Raw genomic sequence first — 22,830 nt, forward strand, 5'->3', positions numbered from 1 at the left:
TTTGCAGTAGCAAAAAAAGAAGAAACAAATTGCCTTTCAAAACAGGAGAACAGTTTCACCTGTAGGATGTCACCTGCACATAAAGAATCCAAAAACAAAATTGTGAAAAGGACACAGGATTTTTTTTTCAAGGACTATAAAATCTCCTCATTGAGAAATAAAGAATATACCGCAGCATATGTAAAATGAAGCTTTATAACCTAAACCTCAAAATGTAAGAAGTTTTTAAAATCAGTGAGCAAAAGAAAATGCAAGAGAAGCAAAGTACATAAATGGACAGCAGGTAAAATAAGAAAAACAAACATCCCAGACACTACCCTCACTTCTCCCAAGGAGGTTTCTCACCTGCTTCAGGTGTGTCTGATGATGGAGGTAGTGGTGGGGGAGGAGGGGGCAGGGGGCCTGAGGAGGCGACCCCCACTGCTGGTCCCACGAAGTTACCCATGGCCACCTCTGACCCTGTGGACAACGTGCCAGAAGCCACAACTGGCAGAATGGCGATGTCCCCATCCCCTTTCTTCTGAATTTTAATGGTCCCTTGTTTCTCCAGTTCATGAATCTTTTTTTCCAGGGTAGACTGTCTTTGAATGGCTTCTTCTTTTTCTTTGACCATTTTCCTTAATGTGTGAACCTGGGTATTTGCATCTTTGTAGATTTCCTGCAAAAGAGTTCACGGTCAAGAGTCTATCTTCATGTGACATCCATACTACCATCAGATTGGCAAATTGAGGATCAAAGAAATAACCAAACAAGGGGCATCTGGTTGGCTCAGGTGGTTGAGCATCCAACTTTGGCTCAGGTCATGATCTTGCAGTTCGAGAGTTCGAGCCCCATGTTGGGCTCTGCAGTCACAACTCGGAGCTCTGAGCCTGAAGCCTGCTTTGGGTTCTGTGTCTCCCTCTCTCTCTGCCCCTCGCCTGCTCACACTGTCATTTCCTCAAAATTAAACAAATGTTGAAAACAAAATTTTTTAATGCCCCAAAAAATGAAAAAGAAGGATACTGACATATACCTAAGAATTCGATAGAGCTCAGCCTCCTATAAAAGTCCTATTCATTCTCAAGTGTTCATTGGTAATGGATGCAATATGTACCAGCAATTGTTATCCCCAATATGGTTCTTTCCATTCTTAAGTTCAGCTAACTCAATCTTCCCTGCAGGTGGAGAGGAGCAAGGCAGAGACGATCCAAAAATAATTTTATAGCTGACTTTGGAATACCCTGGGGGTATTCTGGTGAGGCACCGTGTTTTCCTTTTACTTGTTTTAAAATTCATTTGTAACTCCTAGACACATATCGGCTAACAGTAGACAAAAGGCCCTAAGTCAGATTTGGATAGAAGTCAGACTGGGATTAAAAATCTGCAAAGCAGAGAAGAATCTACTCATGAATACCCAGGGGCTGACTGTTCTTGAATGGATTTCTCTGGCCTTCACAATGCCCTCTTGACCAAGCTCAGGACAGCAATCATTGTAACACTGTCCTTTTGGTATGCAGTTCACACAACAGGCCAAAGCTTCCTTCTACTAATTACTTATTTTTGTCTAGGCTTTTAGCAGAAAACAAAAAAGTTACAACTTTCCATTTAAAGGCTGTCCCCGTTCCTTTTCTAAGGGGCTCACCAAGGTTTCAGGGAAAGGATTTTCTGGAACTTACGTGCTGGGTCTTGTACATGTGATCTCTCACCACAAACCTCCAGCAGGCAGGGAAACATTCTTCACACCCTGTCTATTATTAATAATCTGAGAGTCTGACTTGAATTGAGTCCATATGCTACAACTCTGTCTCGACGGCGTGCCAAAAAATAAATTTCCTAGAGTTAACTGTAGGACATGTCAGAATATCACGCAACACACACAGACATGATAAGCATCGCGGAAAATGTGCCATTTCATCAACGATGGTGTAGGGGCAAGCCATTTGCCTGAAAGCCCTCCAGGCATGTTGGTGATTTTATGTTCTGTACAATTCTAAACACACGGATGGCACTCCATAAAAACCTGACACGTAAGGTAAAACAACGCTAAGGCCAAATAAAATAGCTGGGATCATCTGATAATAAAATGGATTGGTTTTGCTTTGCCTTTTCTCTCTCTTTGTTAAATTTTTTTGGTGAATGACATTAGGTCTCGCCTGTGTTGTGATTTCACTGTTTCCACGGCAACCACCAAATCTGGTTTCAAGTAGAAGCAAAGCAAAAAAATACAAAGAAGCCCAAGTCCTAGTAAAAATAAATAAGTGGCATGAATTAAATCCGTGCCGTGTTTTTATTTCCAAGCAAATGGGTGATCCACTGAATCAACTCAGACCCGTCCAGATGGGAAAATATTGTTGCTCTTGAAAACTGTGATAAGGAAGCATGGAGCCCCCAACATCTGATTGCAAACACATGTGTATCCATCCCTAACTATGTGTACTTCTCATCTGAGTATCGCCTCTGAAATGGTTCCAATAAATACGTTACATCAGTGCGTTCCTCTGACATGAATATATTCCACGTTCTACTAGAGCAGGAACACCTTCCCCGCAATGCCCGTCTGGGCGGCTGCTGTCAGCACACTCACTCGAACGACATCCAGCTCCTTGTTCCTCTGCATCAGCTGCTTTTCCAGTTCCACGATCTTGGACATGGCTTCGTTCTCCGTGTCCTGCAGCTTTTCAGACAACTGCAAAGGTTTAAAAGGGAAGCTGTGTCACAACACACGACCATTCGCATCAGGTCCTCGGTGCTCAGAAAGTGGAGCTCTAACGGGGCCCAGAGTCCTGCATGTGTTCCGCCAGCTGTTTTTCTGGAAACGTGAATATTTAATATGATTCTGAATACCTATTTGTTTCTAATAGGAATTAATAATTTATAGACGATCCTTAATAAAACCCATATGTCAGCTCCTTAGTGTTTCAACATACACAGCGTACCTCCCTCAGTTTCCACAGGGGCTGGCAAGGGCAGGGAGCAGGAGGCACGGCAAGCGGGGAAGTTCACCTTTCCCTCCCTACGAAAAGGCCGTTAGGCACAAGCTTTTGAAAGGTATCAGTCCTGAAAACTTGGTTCTGTTATTACAGAGCACCAGCTTTTAAAGAAGAATAGTGCTCATTTTGACCCAAACTAACCCAAATAATAAAAGTCAATTGGAGGGGCAGTTCAGACAAACAGGCGGCCTGCTACCAAAGTGGGTTATGTGAGTACAGTTCTGCGGGGCTGGCTGAGGCTTCAAGAGGAAGACAGTGGGAGCCATGTGTTAAGTAACTGCTCTTCCCCCAAGACTCTGAAAGTGAATGACTTTGGATGCCTCGCATCTCACTGAAAACAAGTAAAGAAAGCCAGGGAGGCAAGGTGAGGAGGAAGGGTGGAGGTTAAAATGCTGATCAGGTTCAGAACAGGATACAAATCTTTAAGGGGAAGGCCGATACATGCCCTTCCTAGACAAGCTGCCATGCAGGTCATGATGGCACTTAACAGAGGTGGGGGCGAACAGCTGGCTCACCAACTCGGCCTAACCACGGCCATGAAGGGCCCATTTTCAGATGAGGGACAAAGGTGAAGGGCATATCAAGCACACATGATACTCTCAACTAAGAAAATGTAGAGAGAAATAAGTGGGCCATTCAAATGGAAAAACAAATATGGCTCTAAAAAGAGACAATTCAATTATAGCCAAGGACACGGTCATGCAGAATTCAACAAAAGAATCTGGTCCTCACAATGCTTAGGTCTTTAAGAAGCATCATTTTTCTGTTCATTCTTATGCTATTCAAATATCTGCTTAATGGATGAACAAAAGGACAATCTCTGAAGGCCTTTAGACTCATATTCAATTTAGTCTGTGGTAAGAAAAATCCCTCAAAAAAAAAAAAAAAAAGTGAGCCCCTGCCCTGAGCTGGAGTTCATGTGCTACCAACAGGATACTCCTCAAAGAAGAGGTTTTAAGGGAGTGCTCACTCATTTCCTTGAAAATGCCTGTAGCTGAAATGAATTTTTACCGAACATGAGTAACCGTAAGGCAGGACTAGGAAGACGGGCATCATGAAGAAACAAGATCACCCTATCCATGGGCCTGGGGGGACACATTCGGTAGAACATGACTTCTATTCAGAAGACTAGGAGTGAAAATATAAGTTACTGATACATCAAACCAAACTTCCAGGGGCACCTGGGTGGCTCAGTTGGTTAAGCATCTAACTTCACCTCAGGTCATGATCTTATGGTTCAGGAGTTCGAGCCCGCATCGGGCTCTGTGCTGTCAGTGCGGAGCCCACTTTGAATCATCTGTTCCCCTGCCCTCTGTTCCTTTTCATTTTTCCCCCTTCTCTCAAATAAATAAATAAACTTTGAAGAAAAAATAAATCCAAACTTCCAAAGAGGTTGAAGTGCATGGTATCTTGTCTGGGTAGCAATGGTAGTTCCACTGAGCGACACTGGATGGGAGACTGGGAAGACACAGATAGCGGTCTATTAGCTGCAGGGCTTATTTTAGCACAAAGTGCTAGAACCCATCCTCCATGGGCTTGTGTGAACACATGTGGTAGAAGACATATTTGGAGAATGACATATTCGGAGAATAGGAGTCTAAGAGACTTTTTCACATCAGCCCAAATTCACATGTTCAAGTTCCATTTCCCCTCTATGTGGCACCCATCACCTCATCCTCTGGTGTCCCTAAGTAAGAGGGCCGGGACATCAGGGCTCAGCAGAAACTGAGCAGGTGAGCTAAGGCAAGGCAACAGGTTCCCTTTAGTTTTAAGTAACAAACATGCCTTCTTTGAAAGAACCCCAAGTGGCTCTTGGCAGCTCTCGACCTCAAGCTGCAGTTCATCCCTGTACTCTAAATCCTTCCCCGTACTGCCAGAATGGCTACCACTCATTCTGCTGGGCACCCAGTTACACAAAGCCAGTTTTTCCTTTCCCAACATGTAGTTACATGAGAAATGTTCTCCTCCAGCTCCTCCACCCTCTCCAAGGCCGCATTCTTGGTTTCAGCATCTTCCAGGAGAGCTCCCACGTCAAACACGTTGTCCAGGTAAGCCTGAATCTGCACTTGCAGCTTATCGCTCTCAGTGTGCTTCAGTTTCTAAAAACCAAAACACAAGAGAGGGTGGTGTTCACACAGCTGTGGACACAGAGCCTAACGATACAACAGCCTATTTGTTCCAAAGAGTCCAATCTGTTCCAAGAGAGGGTCTGATGTAGCATCCTCCTCAAGAGAATTACACAGTGTTCATCTAAGAAGGTACAATCACATTACGATGAACACCTTCTCCCAAATATATACACATTTCCTCCCTAATTCTCCCTAAAGATACAGTCCCCATGTAGGCTTATTCCAAACTGAAACATTTTGAAACAGGTGAAATCGGACAATGGAGAAATTAAAAGCAGCTTCTGAAAGGGGCTACAGTCCCAAGCAACACAAATTTGGGAGGCATCTGTGTGCAGAGGTGGTTAGAGTAGGTGTGATTTGTCTGGGAGAGATGGTAATTCCCATTAGGATTAGGCTGGATGGGAAGTGGAGAAGACAGGGATAAAGACTGAAGTAGCAGCTGGGAGGATGGGCTTACTTTAGTATAAATTGCTAGAATCTGCCCTCCATGAGAACTTCCCTAAGATACTGCCCCAGCATAAGGAGTCCAGGGCTTCCCAAAGCACAGATCAGGCAGCTTTCCTCCACTCTTTGCATTACAGACCCAGGCATCCAAAGGAAGTTAACCAGCTTTAAGGTGAAATTGGAGGTCAAGGTAACCTATGAATCTTCCTTATAAGTAACCTAAGTTCTGAGTTCCCCTGGGGGAGATGAGTGGCTAGAATAATATTGGCATACAGATGACACCAATAAATATTTATTGCACAAATCAATGGCTACTTACAAGGCTGAGTTTCAGTAAACTAATGAAGTATTTATTATGTGCTTATAATATTCATCTTCTAACCACCTCTATCAGGGTCCAGAACAAACAGACCAAAACATTAAAGAAATACAGAGTTTTGGAAACATCTTCAACTTTTCCGAGGAGTTAGGCTCTACATAAATTGTCAGGAAGATGGATTTGCTCCTAGGTCTAATCTGGAATTCTTCAACATAGCTTGCTCTAAAGAGAGTATGTTCCATCTTAGTTCAGGAGGTATGAACTGAAAAAGACATCTGAATAAGGGTGAAGCCTAGAAAGGGAAATGAGAAAGCCACTAAGAAGGTTTTCTCACGAAGTACACAATGAGTAACAGGCACTGCTTGATGTGTTAGGATTTGCCATCACAGCCTTGACCTGAAGGGGCTCAGTACCACCATCACAAAATGGAACCCAGAATACCATGAGCCATCTATACACTCAATTTCCGCTCAAATACTGCCACTCCTAGGGCATGTAGGGAAAGAAGATAGAGAAACCTTGACCACAGAGCAGGAAAAACCTCTCAATACCACAGTCTGTCAAAGATATTCATGATTATTTAGATAAGAAAACAATTCAAATCACTCTTTAGTGAAAATCCATCACGCCTCTCCCAGAGCACAGTCCTTAGACAACATTAGGCCAGTCTACCCATGGGCAGCCTGGCTGGTCTGATAAACCAGCTGATGAGCTCAGAGAGTAACCAATGCTAGGATTCTGCCTCGCAGTAAGCTGTAATTCCCTGGCTTCAGCCCTGATGAAGTTTGGGTGGCTGAAATCTAGAGAACCAAGGGATGTACTTCTGTCTCTTCTTCAGGGCTAGCAAGAGATTTGAAATTGAGGTCAACAGTTCTTGCCCTCTCACTAGTGGCCTTTCAAATTCAAGGGGACCACTGCCATACCTAAGGGAAAACTAAACTGCTCAAGAATCAAAGGACATGAGGCACTTCCTGGGCACACACAGCTATTCAAGTCCATTTATGATTTTCACATGAACTCACTATTTTTTTAGGTGAAGAACTACAGGGAACTTCCATGGGGGGGGGGGCAGAGAAAGAGAAACTTTAGATCTTTTCATGAACCAAGAACTTAAAAGTAGAACTTCTAAAGCCACAAATGCATTAACCAGAATTTAACTGCTCCATGAGGAAGTCTCTAGTGTCCATTTCCTCAAGATTTTTTTATGCTCTAAGCATTTATTCATCACTCTTTAGCAGTCTTGGTTTGACTTCCCCTGCCCAGATGGGGTCCCTAAAGTAACCAAAAATGTGGACTGCCCAACAGCCCAGATGAAGGGTGCAATGAGACTTGACCCAAAGATAGCTCAAGAGCAGAGGAGAGCTACAGCGAGGCTACAAGAGGTTGTCTGACTCTAGCACTAAGAGGCTGCTGGCAGAAGGCAGCCTGAGGTCCCAGAAGGGCTCAAGACTCCAGTTTCCCTGGCAGATTGCATCACCCGGATAGGTTCCCTTTCACCAGTACTACAGGACTTGACTGTACAGAGCTTGAAGTGTTCTTTAGTCACGGCGGAAGTGTATCTTGAAGGTAGGCAATACGTCAAGGCTTACAATTGGAGCCAAAGGTCACAGCTATACTTACATCCAAGTACTCATCCAAGCCTAACTTGGTGAATTCATACTGGAGGTGAACTCTGAAATTCATGTCTTCTACTGAATGGACTACAATATTAATAAACTGCATAGAGGCCACCTGCAATGAAAGTGCCAGTGAGTTAGATGGCTGGAAACTTGTTTTCTCGGTTTGAACATAGGCATATGCTTTCAATTACACAAATGTAAGTTCACTTACCAATCTCCTTTTCCTTCATTTCATTGGGTCTTTAAAAATATTTTATAATTTTTTTATATTCAAAAGTCATAGAGATACCACAATAAGAGCCCTTGTCATCCACTAGGGTGACTATAATCAAAATGAAAAACCATACCAAGAACTGCAAGGAGGTGGAAAACACGGAACCCTCATTGGCTGCTGCCAGAGATATAAATCAGTGCTGCCACTTTAAAAAGTTTGACCGTTCCACAAAATATTCATGACAGAGTTACCATAGGACCCAGCAACCCTGCTCCTAGATATATACCCATGAGAAATGAAAATACATACCCATACAGAAACTTAAACACAAATGTTAGTAACAGCATTATTCACTATTACTTACATTAGTATAAGTACTGTATTGTTTTATATTATTCATTATTTCCCAGAAAGTGGGGGAAAAACACAAAATCCATCAAGTGATGGATTTAAAAATGTGACATATCCACACAATGGAAGATTAGGTGACAATAAAAAGGCAGTGAAGTACCAATGCATCTTACAATGTGGATGAACTTGAACACATTATGCTAAATGAAACAAGTCAGTCATAAAAGACCACATATGTTATGATTCCATATGAAATATCCAGAACAGGCAAATCTGTGGAGACAGAAAGTAGATTAGCAGCTGCCTAGGACTGGGGATAGGAAATGGGCAGTAACTACTGACAGTCATTCTTTCTGGAGTGACAACATGTTCTAAATTAGACTGCAGCGACGGCCACACAACCCTGCATGTATGCAAAAAATGTGGTGAACTGTCCACTTACAAAGGGTAAGGTACATGTTATGTTAACCACCTATCAATAAAACCTTTTAAAAAGTCTTATGGGTACACAGAACAAACTGTATAAGTTGCAATAAGCATTATTACAGAAAATGTGAAAAATTATTATACAAAAGAACATTTTTACAAACCACCTATAATCGTACCACAGGATAATCATTTCTAAAATCTCACTGTGGGCCCCCCCATACCAACAAGATCGTAACAGGATCTTTGACCCATTTTTCCGTTTCAAACAATCAACCGGCTTCCATTCCACAAAAGCCATGGATTTACTACTTTCTCCCCACAACTGCATCAGTGGCCCTGAGACCTGCCACAGAGAAAATGAGTCCCTGATTTGGTAAAGAACAAAACACAGTTGAACAGATAGATTTTTCTTTTCCTTTTTTTTTTTAAGGTTTTATTTTTAAGTACTCCCTACCCCCAACCTGGGGCTCAAACTTACAACCTCAAGATCCCCAAGATCAAGAGTGGCCAACTGAACTAACTAGGTGCCCATATCTTGCTTTTAATGGTGACAGTTTAGGAGCACCTATGGCTCATCTGGTTAAGCATCTGACTCTAGATTTCTGCTCAGGTCATGATCTCACAGTTCATGAGCTTGAGTCCCACATTAGGCTCCACACTAACAACGTGGAGCCTGTTTGAAATTCTGTCTCTCCACCCCTCCACTGCCCTCTCTCTCTCTAAGTAAAAAAATAAAACTTTTTAAAAAATAGTGACAGTTTGTTTATGGTGAAAATGTTTAAATAATGCTTTTCCCTCTATGGGTAAGTGCAGTCTGTGCAAGGAGATAAAATGATTTAAAATAAAAATAAAAATAATGACAGTTTATTTATGGTGAAAAAATCCAACTAGTGCTTTCCCTCTATGGGTAAATGCAGTCTACTCCAAGGAGGTAAAATGAGTGAGGGATCAAGATTCACATTTACTCTGAAAACTGCCTTCTTCCCCTCTCCTCCCAGTTTCTTTTATGTTTTTTCAAACTGTTTCTATCGGGTTAAACTCTCCTTTGAGTATATGTTATACACCGGCTATCTTTGGAAGATATGCTAACTGTCTTGATTCAAGGAGATTCTTTTGCAATTTACCAAAAAATGACTTCTGGTTCTATGGTTAAATGAGCTTAAAAAAGAAAGAGATGGTCAGGTGGGATTCTGGCATCTTCCATTTCTCTTCTGAATATTTGTTGGGTTTTAGGATATGCCTGAGAAGCAACTATTTGCTAGGTGACAGATGAACTGAGAGCAGTACCTGTATATTAGCAGTTTCTAAATAAGGTTCCTTGATGCATGTACATATGAGTAAATGACAAGAAATGTACTTTCATTTGTAAACAGTACAGGTATTTTAAAGGGGTTATTAACATAATTCCAGCAGAAACTCAAATGGCAGAGGGATCCAAGAGGTATGATAATGAGTGAAGCAGACCACATGTAATACAGTAAGGAATGCTGTGGACCATGGCAAACTAGAAAGAGGATCTTGAGACTAAAAAACTTGGGGCCAGGGGGCACCTGGGTGGCTCAGTTGGTTAAGTATCTGACTTCCACTCAGGTCATGATCTTATGTCTCATGAGTTCAAGCGTGCATCAGGCTCTGTGCTAACAGCTCAGAGCCTGGAACCTGCTTTGGATTCTGTGTCTCCATCTCTCTCTGCCTCTCCCCCTCTCACACACATGTGATCTTTTAAATAAATAAATAAATAAATAAATAAATGCTGCTTGGGTCCAGCACCTGATACTCTGCAAGAATGGGGTCTAGTGTTGGCAGAAATTTTTAGTTTAAAAGAACCAGAAATCCATATTTTTATACAACTTTCAAAATTTTTAATCGAAGGACATGACTGTCAGACTAAACTCACAAGCCTGTAGGTTGGCTCAGCCTGGGAGCCTCTAGTCTGCAACCTCAGCTTCCAGGAACAAATAACTTGCCTCTAAGAAGGCAGAGGAAAGAATCTGGCACAGTGAGCCTGGGCACAGCTTCTTCACATATTTACCACAAGTGCAAACATAGGCCTTAAACACTCCCAAAATCCTAACAACAAAATTAAAACGCCAACGTGTGGGGCGCCTGGGAGGCTTGGTCAGTAATTATCTCACCATTTGTGGGTGCGAGTCCCATGTCAGGCTCTGCACTGACTACTCAGAGCTTGGAGCCTGCTTCAGGTTCTGTGCCTCCCCCTCTCTCTGCTCCTCTCCCCTTGCACTTTGTCTCTTTCAAAAATAAATTTTAAAAAAATGTTTAAATTAAAAAGCCAATGTAAAAACACTCCTTGTTTCACATTTTTTGCTTTTTTAAACAGCAAGTAACATGCTTCATGGAACAGCAAAGCTTCTCTATATAGGATTTCATCATTCTCACCAATTTTGGAAGGACTTGAGGGCTAGGATGCATATAAAATTTAAGGACCCAGAAAAAAAATTCACATAAAAGGATCAGAAATCTCCAAAATTATGTTTCATGTTTTACAGCCACTAAGGAAATTCAAATGAAAACTGTGCCTGGTACCCTAAATGCAGGTTTAAAGGATTCACGACGTTAAGAACTAACTGGAATACCTACTCCAAGCTAGAAATGACCTGAGAGACAAAGCCCACATAGGATCTCCCGGGCACAAGAGCTGCGTATGTCAACTGGATTGGGTCAAAGAAGGCCTGCAGATCTGGACCCACCCACGGGTGATTGGTCTTAGAAATGGTCTATGGCAGAGTCCATCTTCAGTCCAAGATGAAGATTTAAGTATCTGAATTCAGCAGTTCTCAAATTCCTTTTGCTGTTCATACTTGAAGATGACAGTCCTGCCGCTGAACCACAGGCCCTTACATGGGAATTACCCTGCTAAAGAGACCCGCAGTCTAACTCTGCCCTCACAGAGTTCCCAGGGCAGGAAAGAGACGGGGGCAGGAATCACTCCCTTAAGGTAATTTGGGGGATACATGTAGCCAATTCTACAAACCGATGCACTCTAGTCTTTGAGAATAGTCAGTCTGGAGAAAGCCACTGGCTGAGGTATATAATAGGAAAAATGGCAAGATTCTTGTTTTGTTTTTCCATGTTTAGTTTGAAAGAGAGACAGTGCGTGTGGGTGGGGGGAGGAGAGGGGCAGAGAGAGAGAGAGAGAGAGAGAGAGAGAGAGAGAGAATCCCAAGCATGCTCTGAGCTGTCAGTGCAGAGCATGACACAGGACTTGATCCCACGAACCATGAGATCATGACCTGAGCTGAAATCAAGAGTCAGACGCTCAACCAAATGAGCCACCCAGGCGCCCCAAAATTCTTGATTTCCATCTTCAGGATCCTTATGCAGCTTTACTGAAAGCTAAAGCTGGCAACTGCAGGTATATGTACCAGGAGTTAACATCCTTTTCCCAAAGGTATGGCTTCATCATTTATTTGCTATAAATAATTAGTACTTTGGGCCTTTAGTACCGTATGTGCGTGAGGAATAAAACTGGAAATAAACACTGTAAGGGGACAATGCAGATTGTGAAGAACATTCTAGATTGAATCTATAGCACATTACACTCAATTTTCTGTCCTTTGTAACATTTATATGCACATACATACACACATATGTATCATATGGAAATATAAATGGATTTAGGAAAAAAGCACAGAAACGGAGCTTGCCTTATTGAATGTAATGTGGTACTGGAATAACTCACCATAAAATCTATGTTATTGTCTTCATTCCTGAAATGTTCCATCAACTTCTCAAAGCGCTGTTTTTCTCCGCAAACCTGAAATACACATTTTCATCATGCAAAAGAAATGCCAAACATAAGCATTCTAAAATTAGATGCAGGAATTTTAGCATTAATAATTATTTCCAGAATATCTTTTTATTGCCTCTCTCACATACTATTAACTTCTCTTCTAAGCTGGTTAAGTCACAAATAGCAACATGAGCCAGGCCCTAAAGCTAAGCCTCGCTTTCTTTTCAATGTTCCCTTGATATATTGAAATCTTTGTGAAATGTGTTTTTCTTTCATTGGTTATCTTTGCAGTCCAACAATTTTTTAGCCTGCATTCAGAATCCCAGAATGTTATGGTTTAAAAAAGGAAAACTGTAACAAACCCCACCACCCCATTTTCCTTTTTACAAAAGCACTTTTAAAACAGGTATGCTAAAAGATTTGGACAATTCAGTATTTAAATTCCTTGAAAAGCAGATTGAAAGTGTTCCCATTACAACTAAATCAAATGATTTTAACATAAACTACGAAGTAGAGACTATAGCAGTAAATTACCTAGTACTATAGTAGACACTTGGGAAGTTTTTTAACCCATTTAAGACAAGTACAGAAATGTGCAGGTACTTGTAAAGTAGCACCCCAGAGGCCTGAAACATTCAGCTCCAATTAATGTTTTCACTGAACAGGTGAAAGGGAAAGATAAATTACTATGAACTCAAGTGACCCCAAAGTATCTGGGTCTACACGGAGTTAAAAATACACAGTCAAAGAAAGACTTGTAACAAATAAGAACTCTCTGGAGATTTATTCCCCAAATCAAAGGATAAACTTTAATTCTGCCAGTGCCCTTAGCAATCTTTCTTTTGGAGCCCACTGGTTTATTCTTTCTGCCTTCAGAAAGTATGTACCTGAACATCCATGAGCTACCTGTAGTGTTAGTAAGACAGTCTCTGTCTGGTCTCAACGTTTTTAATTTAATCCAGGTTTCATATGCTTAGTTCAGTTTTTTGGTTCTATTTGTGATCATAGGAATGTATGTAAGATGATCCTGAAAAATTCCCCTAAAATGATGTTTCATAATGCTATAATGCAGCCATTTAATTCTGTCATGCTAAATCCCATATAAATATATATTCAGTGAACAGGAAGGTTCAGGAAGACAGCAGTTTTGTCTGTTTGGTTCACCACACCAACTTCAGCATCTAGAACAATGCTTTTACCATGTTGTAAGCTCTCAATAATATTTTGTTGCATTACACTGAAAAAAGGACAAATGACTAATTATATGAAGAGACACTTAATGAAAGGATGACTTCCCACTCTCCATCACACTGATGAAAAAAGAACCATCAGCCCACAGTAGACAGGCACCACGGGTAAATCCTTAGCAGTAATGCCTGTACCGAAGCCGTGTGCTGGGAATGCTAAGCCTTCGGCCTCTGAGGGCTAAGTCTCAAGGCAACTTAATTTCCTCAATAGATGCAGACCACACTTTACTGTATTCGGACAACAACTCTCCATATTNTATATGTGCCTTAACAAAAAAATAGTTACAGAAGAAACAGTGCAGGAACCCAGTCTGGAGAAGAGAAGGAGGCTCCAGAGAGAGCAATGAAATTCAAGCCTTTAAAAATCACATGAGTCCAATCCCACTGACGGATTCAATAGTACCGGGGGGAAGGGGGGGGTGGTGGCTGGGTGACAGGCACATGCACAATTTTAAAAGCACTACAGACTCTTTTGATGCAACTCCACAAAGGCAGAGAACCAGACGTTTAAAGGGATACTTTGTTCTGCCACTCGCCTCGGCCAGCCCCTCTGGAGAATACGAAGCAAATTCCTGGAAGCAAAAGGTTTGTTAAGGGAAGGGGGGGGGTTGAAGCCTTACAAGCACAGCTCCCTAGACTATGACATTAGCCACATCTTGTGCCCAAAGGCACAAAAGTCCCTAGCCTGCAAAAAAGGACCCAATGGGTGAAAACTGCCAAGGCTGGATATGGAAAGGATCAGAATTACAACCTGAATTTTCTTTGAGACAAATCCCAACATAAGAACTTGTTTCCCAGGGGAATGGTTTACTTCAATCTGTTTTGGGAGATTGTTAGTGGCAGGAGAAAGGAAGAGAAGTTGTCTTGAATCTGCGAACAGCTACTAGCAACCAGAAGCTGCAACTAATGGTCTGTTGAGCAGCTAGCACTCAATAAACTAGAAGAAGCAACAGCCATCGATGAACAGTGATGATGAATCCATATCCTACCACGCAAAACCCTTCAAACCAAAGAATGTCAGGAATCTGGAAAGTGCTTGGTGCCCTCTCTTTACGAATGAGACAGATACCTAGACATATATCTATAACTTGATGAAAAGTCAATGCAGAAGTCAGAACCAGGTCCCCAAGTCCCAGCCTGACTGATGTTCCTTCTCCAACACAGCCCAGAATATGCAGATAAATGTATATTACTTAATTCGGGAATGGCTTAAACTATCTTCTTAGCTGAGACACCAACAGATGAAAAATGTTCTTGCTAAAAACCACAGTCATGACACCTGACATATACTTGATGTGCCTGCACCAGTCCTCCATGGAACTTCTAAAAATGGCAGATTTCTGGATCTGAATCAAGACCTACTGAATAAAAATCTCCACAATAGAACTAGGAATCTGTGGCTATTGAACCAGCAGCTTATAGAATCCAGTATTCGTGGTTGTTTAACCAGTAGCTTATAGAATACGGACCAGCAGACTAAACTTCAACCTGACTACCAACTGTAAACCAGGTAACTAGATGATTAACTCATTCGATAACTCTGACTTCACAATAAATATGGAGATACAGTTACCATAAGTGAGTATCATGGGAATGAAGTAGGAATTGACCCACTGTCTCTGCATAGGTACAATGAATAATAAGGCAACTCCTAAATAATCAGGGACTGTGTGCAAGGCATAAGAAAAAAGGGATTTTATGTGGCTGAGAAAAGCACATATGGACAGCAAAACTATTCACAGCCTGTTAATAAACATAATAAAAATAAAAGAATGCATCAAAACTAGAACAAGAAATATTAATTTCATGCTGGGTAAAGATCCCAAAAACCGCAGAGTGCCCTAGGAGACAGGACTGAAAGAGACATTAAGAGCTTTGACTATATGCATTTCTTTAGAGAGCAGCCTGTCAAGAGACAAATCCATGCTAAGAACATGTGTGTTAGGAAACAGAAATACCTTTAATTGTCAAAAACAATAGACTTAATATCTTCCAATTTACAGCTGTTGTGAACTTGGTGAAAAGAATTCGAATACACAAAAAACATATTGCCAGCAGAGATGCCAGCAGCAGGGAGCTTCGCTAGAATTATCTGATGGGCCACTCTCCTCACCCACCATGAGACCCAGAAGGGCCTCTCCTATCAGTTCCACCAAGCCCCTCTCTGGAGAGGTTCAGGTCGACAGCTCTGCTGCCAATCTCGACTAATGAATTCAGGGTGGTATTTTCTGACACTGTTCCATGAGAACAGCACGGACTCCAGGGGCCCCCTTTATTTCTGCTGAAGGAAAGGAAGCATGCAAACCAGATTCGCATTTGTTCCTACAATACTTCAGCTATCATTAAACAAGTGTATACCGTAATCCCACAGGAAATGGGAAGATGTGTTTGGAGGAGGTTGGTAAAGCTGTGTTCGGCATCAAAGGAAAGCCGTCTCCGCTCATACCGCTCACATCTGGACCACCCCCACACACTTCGTTCAAATGGGACAATCACGGCTGAACGTGTCTCTTCTCTCCTTTGACACTGACGTGGTTTTAGAAAATGGGGAAGATAAAAGGAACAAGATGCCGAGTCTTAGTTATGTTCAGAATCCACACACTGATTGGCCTTCGAGGGGATACACACAAGGACTTCACCAAAACGTACATAAGAGCCAGGAATGTATCTGCATGTACGTATTACTGAACGTTATGTATTCCTGCGGAGATCTGCCATCTGCCAACAAAGACCAGACAATGTAGGATCTGAGAAGTTTCAAGCTAAAAAAAAAAAAAAGAAAAGAAAACTGTTCTGTGGCAACTGAAATCTGTCACTTCTGGACTTTCATATAATCAATGGTGTTTCTCATTCCCCTGCTGGCTTTAAGACCCATTTCCTGTATCAGCGACAAGACGCCACTGAAGTAAGGGGGGGGAGCGAGCAAATTGAAGAAACTGCAGCCACAGAAAGGCCAGCAGAGGACATTGCAGAGAAGGTTTTTGTGCACGGGGATACTGCACCAGGAATTAGGCTTCCACTCCAAGCAGCCAGGGCTACCAGAAATGAAGTCGACGGCAGGAAGATAAAAGTATATGCCCTGGAAAAACATTACGCTGCTGCAAACTGAACAGGCGCCTTCATTTATGAATCAGTCTCATTTGAATAAATACCCTGGCCCTGATTTAACATAGAAAAGCAAAAGCCTTCAAGCTCGGATCTCGGACCCCAGAATTCAGTTTACTTAAACATCCACCCATCCCTGAGGTCCTGCCTAACATCCACTCCTCTTTGCACCTTGAAGCTCTAACACTGATGAGGATGAGGAGATATGAGGGCAGATACAGGACCAAGCAGGGGACCATAAGACCTGGGTCAGAAGTCACAGCTCTGCACCACTCTGCTGGGAGTTTGGACAACTTGGTGAACCTCTCTAGATTTACATTGTCACATCCATTAATTTGAGAGTCTTACGTTCTATTTCTTGTTTTCAAGGCTGCTTTTAGAAAGCCTTAGGGTGATAGAGGAATACTTGGGGGCTCCCAAGGTGGGGAGCACGGCAGGCAAAGGAAAAACACAAGTAAGAAAGGTTCTGGGGACTGTTGTCCTCGTTTATCCAGCTCTGCTCTATTTTACTGGGTTGCCTGATACGAGTTCATTGAAAAAAGTTTCATTGAAGGTTTTCATTGCTAATAAAAGTTTAAAAAAAAAAAAATCCCCTCACTTGCTATCTTGAAGCTCTGCAATTCTCATCTCGGCATGGCAATATAACATGATATTCCCAAACTGACCAGCCTGAAGCTCTACACAAACCAAATTGAGAGAGAGGCACTCAGCTACGCAGGCCCTGTGTACCATACCTAAGGACCAAAGCGCCATCTCTCGGCATCTGGCTCACTGGTGGTGTAAAGCAGATAAATCCTGCCCTGCCCAGATAATACGGGCCACACCCAGGACAAGCAAGATACATTTTCACTTCAAGGAGAACTGAAGCAAAAGCACAGCTCATGCCAAAAAACGACTCAACTCTGCTCTCCAACATCTGTGAAAGACATTTCTGAACACGGTCCCAAGCCATTTGGATAAATCCGGGGCCCTGGATGCAAAAGAGGCAGTGGTTTAAAGTGTCTTGAAGGGTGAACAGGGGTTAGGGGAGGATTTCCCTTACAGCTAATAGTGAAGAAAGATGGCTTCGCAAAAGCCTGTAATAAAGAGTATTCTTGCCAGCCAGATGTTCAAATAACAGACTGCCGGCCTTCAGCCACCTCTCCGTCCCCTTTCAAGGTCAATGACGGTCTTTGGCTTTCTCAGCAACAGCTCCCAGCGCACCACACAAAATCTGCGGCCAGACTGAGGCCTGACTCTTATGAGGTGGCTATAAAATACGCTTCTGGGTTAGTTATATAAAAATTAAAGGCCCCGTGCTTAAGTGTTTCCTTCTTGCCCTGCTGCTTGGTGCCTGCTTCAATGCTTTCTTTTTCTCCCTCACAATAGGCCCCTGTGATCCGCACGGCTCCCTGCAGGAAGGCACCTCTTAGGAGGCACGGTCTATTATGACTGATTACGCTACCCTTCTCGGGGCCTGCCCAGGAACAAAAGTTCCGTTTTCTTCTCAGGGCTGCATGAAGTCAACAGTCATTTCACAGTCTGTCCAAGGTGAAGAGCATCTTTCACCTTCCACTGAGAGCGCCAGCGGTCTGAGGATTACTTGAAGCCAAGATGTCCTGACAGAAAACCACTCTGCCAGGGTGTTCCATGCTTTCAGAGGTCGATGACCTCTCCCCCGCTCAGGTACCCAGATGTTTCACACACTGACAGCACCTGGCTGCTGGGTCAGAAGCACACCACTTGGACCTACTGTTGGCTCTCATGTCTCCCGGGATTTAAAGGCGGAAATGTTCATTAACGTGAAACATTCTGAAACTAAATAACCTTATCTCACTCCACAGAAAACTACGGGGAAAGCTCAACAACAGAACGCACTCTACAGTCTATTCAATCCTCCTTCCCCATAAATTAATACAATATTTCTATCAACGTTGAACCGGTAAACATCTGAGTAGGAGCAAAGGCTTTTATCCACATCATGCTAATCACCCTTGCGAAAACTTCGCCACTTTTCCAGATGTTTCCAAATATCCAGATGTTTTGGCACAAGCCACACAAAACATCCAGATGACCCTTTTACTTTTCATGTATGTGTTTTGCTGTACCAAAAAAAAGAATCCTGACAAAGCAGCAAAGGGCTAGTAAAGACCCAAAGAATAACTTGTTGAAACACACCTTAAATGAGAAATGCATTTTTATCACTTCCTTAAACAAAAATGGCCTTCACTAAATTCTAGAGAGTAGGGCTCCATAGTAACAGTTCTTCATAACTGACATCTTCCAGAAATATTCTTAATGTCTGACAACTTTCTGGCTTCAATACAAGACACCTCTCTTGGCTGTAAGAACACACAGAGATTCTTTCAAGGCTTCAATTCCTACAGGAAGACCAGAATACACTGCAGCTCGAGAGAGACTGGTATTTATATAGCTACCTGAGTACTATATGACAAGAAAAAGCCTTCAGTCTTCTCTGGGATGAATGACCCATCAGCTTCCTCTAAAGTAGAAGGAGGCCTAACACTATCCTTTTTTCATTCATTTCTCCTCAGAGATTCATCTTTAGAGTATATCCAATTTGTCCCAGCAAGGGAAGAGAGAGGACACAATGACACTTTCTAGTGGTCACTGCACATTCACTGAATTGTACCAAGAGCACAGGAGAGGAGTTAAACCCTGCAGCACTGTCACCACATATCTCAGGGCCTGCTCAGGAGGCAGATGTCAACCCATGCCCTCTTCACTCCCGAATTACAAGTCAAACTAAATCTAACAAAGATGTGCAATGAATTCCGAGCCCTTGAAAACAAGGACTCTTTGTTTGCTAGATCAAAGACCTCGGTGCACAAACAGGCAAATGCCTGAGGTTTCTCCACTGCTCCCTCCTCTCATTCCACATCTCCTCCACTTTCTTCTGTGCTCTGCCCTAATCCTGAATCTCTAACAGGAGGACCCTACTCTCATCTAAATGGAATCACTTCTACCTGATGCAGAAAGAGAGCAGGGGGCGCCTGGGTGGCTCAGTCAGTTAAGAGTCCAACTTCGGCTCAGGTCATGATCTCGCGGTTCGTGGGTTCGAGCCCTGCGTCGGGCTCTGTGCTGGCAGCCAGCTCAGAGCCTGGAGCCTGTTTCAGATTCTGTGTCTCCCTCTCTCTCTGACCCTCCCCTGTTTGCGCTGTCTCTCTCTGTCTCTCTCAGAAATTAATAAAACATTTAAAAAAAAAAGAAAAGAAAAGAAAGAAAGAGAGCAGACAGTGTATTTGGGAAACAGTTCTTAAAATATGGTTCTGGGTCCAAGGGTTTCTGAGGCACTTTCACAGAGTCTGTGAGGTCAGAACTATGATTACAAGGACACTAAGGAGTTACTTGCCTTTTTCATAGAGTAGACCAAAGTGGTGCAGAAGCAACAGTGGGTGAATGAAACCACGGCTGCCTTGGCACAACTCAAGGCAGCGGCACCAAGTATTCCAGTAATCACTGCATTCATCAGCATCCATTTACGACAAAATTAAAAAGCCAGTTTCCCTTAAGGATACCCTTGATACAAGGACATATCTGATAAAGGGTTAGTATTCAAAGTATCTAAAGCACTGATACAACTCAACATTCAAAAAACAAAAAATCGAATTAAAGATGGGCAGGAAGCAGGAACAGGTATTTCTCCAAAGAAGACATCCAGATGACCAATGGACATAGGAAAAGATGCTCATCATCATTTACCATCAGGGAAATGCAAATCAAAACCACAATGAAATACCACCTCACACCTGTCAGAATGGCAAAAGCAACAATACAAGAAACAACAAGTGTTGGCACAGAGGTGGAGAAAAAGGAACCCTTTTACACTCTTGATGGGAATACAAACCAGAGTAGCCATTGTGGAAACAGTATGGAGGTTCCGCAAAAAGTTAAAAACAGAATTATCGTATGATCCAGTAATCACTCTACTTGGTATTTACCCAAAAAGTACAAAAACATTAATTTAAAGGGATACATGCACCTCTATGTTTATTGCAGCATTATTTACAATAGCCAAATTGTGGAAGCAGCCAAGTGTCTATCAGTATATGCATGGATAAAGATATGTATGTGTGTGTGCACACGCATGTGTAATGGACTATTGTTCAGCCATAAAAAGAACTAAATCTTGCCATTTGCAACAACATGGATGGAGCTAAAAAGTATAACGCTAAGCAAAATAAGTCAGAGAAAGACAAATACCATATGATTTCACTCACAATGTGGAATTTAAGAACAAAAACAAACAAGCAAAGGAAAAAAGAGAGAAATCAAGAAACAGATCCTTAACTACAGAGAATAAACAAATGGCTACCAGAGGGGAGGTGAGGGGGATGGGTGAAATGGGTGAAGGGGATTAAGAGTACATTTATCATGGTGAGCACTGAATAATGTATAGAACTGCTGAATCAATATATTGTACAAATGACAACATTTTAATGCTGTATGTTAACTATACTGGAATTAAAATTGAAAAGTTAATTTTAAAAATACCCTTGATGATGCAATGAAAACTATTAATTTTATTCCATTTTGACCAGTGAACATATACCTTTTTAGTGTTCTATATAACAAAATGGAAAGCCTGCATAAAGTACGTCTGCTATTTGTTAAGATATGCCTTTCTTGAGTAAAAGGACTTCTGTGATTATTCTAGTTTCAAGATGATCTAGCCTTTTTTTTTTTCATTCTTATTTGAAAGAAAATAACTAACACACCACAGTTATTAAGACTTAAAACCTTGGCAGTAAGTTTTCTTGAAAATGGATGAAGGAAACTGAAAATATGGGTTTGCAACGACAAAAATTAAGCTTTCAAGCAAAAATGAGAATTTTGGGAAACTTATATTCACCATGAGTTTGGCAGCCCTTCCAATATTTAAAGATTTTTCTGATGAAAGTGGTGGTGATAATAACATGTTCTTTAAAAAAAATACTGCATGATGAAATTTGCCAATATTTAGAAGATCTGAATAATTCAGTGAATTGATATTTTCCGACTAACTACTGCATGTTGTTACAAACTGGGCATTCATTCAAGGTACAAGACAGGCAAATAAATTTTAAAGTTAACAGAAGTTCATTAATACAGTTTCAGATTCTACTTTGTAACTAACCTTTAAGAAGCTACTACCTGTCCGGTGTTTGTATAGTATAGTTTCAAAAAACTATATCTACTGTTACTTGAAAATGCTATTAAAATACTTCCTTTTCCATCTGTGCATTTGTGTGGAGCTGGATTCTCTTCAACTACTTTGACCAAAACAACACAACTGAATGCAGAAGCAGACAGTGGCCATCTATTACACTAGACTTTAAAAACTGTATAAAATATAAAGTAATGGCACTATTATGGACTAAATTGTGCTAAAGTGAGTCTCCACAAAATTCATGTGTCAAAGCCCTACCCTCAATTCAACTGTATTTGGAAACAGGGCTTTTAGCAGGTAAGTAAGGCTAAATGAGGTCATAAGGGTGAGTCCCTAATCCAATGACACTGATGGCTTTAGAAGAAGAGAAAAAGACCTGTGTGTTCGTACACACGTTCGTGTACACACACACACACACACACACACACACACACACACACACACACACACACACACACACACACCCCTAGGAAAGACCATCTGGCGATACAGCAAGAAAGCAGCATCAGAAAGCCAGACAAGGACCCTCACCAGAACCCAGCCATGCGGGCATGAGGAAGTTCAGCCTCCCTAACTGTGAGGAAATGCATTTCTGTTGTTAAAGCCATGCAGTGTATATTTTGTTATGGCACCCCAAGATGACTAAAACAGCCAATACTGTCACTCATCTAGAAAAAAAATTTTTAATGTGTATTTATTTTTGAGAGAGAGAGAGAGCACGTGCACAAGTTAAGGCGGGGCAGACAACAAGGGAGACACAGAATCCAAGGCAGGCAATAGGCTCCGAGCTGTCACCACAAAGCCTGACATGGGGCTCGAAGTCACAAACTGCAAGATTATGACCTGAGCCAGTCAGACGCTTAACTGACTGAGTCACCCAGGTGCCCCTGTCACTGATTTTTAAAGTTTTGAAAAACAGATTTTTTATAACATTAATATGTAATAAGTCTGTATGTTAGTTTTTTTAAGTTTTTATTTATTTATTTTGAGAAAGAGAGCATGAGCAGGGGAAGGGCAGAAAGAGAGGGAGAGAGAAAGAATCCCAAACAGGTACCGCTCTGTCAGCACAGAGCCTGATGTGGGGCTCAAACTCACAAACTGTGA

At 41.9% G+C, this 22,830-nt stretch overlaps 1 protein-coding gene across 1 annotated transcript in view; it reads right to left on the reverse strand.

Annotated features, from left to right (window-relative positions):
- Positions 1-22,830, reverse strand: part of FMNL2 (formin like 2) — a 311,228-nt gene that overhangs the window by 24,663 nt on the left and 263,735 nt on the right. Inside the window, exons 10-14 of the mRNA XM_077767821.1 lie at positions 12,175-12,249; positions 7,482-7,592; positions 4,919-5,068; positions 2,564-2,665; positions 346-658 (exon numbers count right to left, since the gene is read on the reverse strand). Of these exons, the coding sequence (XP_077623947.1) occupies positions 346-658; positions 2,564-2,665; positions 4,919-5,068; positions 7,482-7,592; positions 12,175-12,249 (751 nt within the window). The remainder of the gene's footprint in view (positions 1-345; positions 659-2,563; positions 2,666-4,918; positions 5,069-7,481; positions 7,593-12,174; positions 12,250-22,830) is intronic.

The sequence above is a fragment of the Crocuta crocuta genome, unplaced genomic scaffold, assembly GCF_008692635.1.
Source record: "Crocuta crocuta isolate KB4526 unplaced genomic scaffold, BGI_CrCroc_1.0 scaffold154, whole genome shotgun sequence".
Lineage (NCBI taxonomy): Eukaryota > Metazoa > Chordata > Mammalia > Carnivora > Hyaenidae > Crocuta > Crocuta crocuta.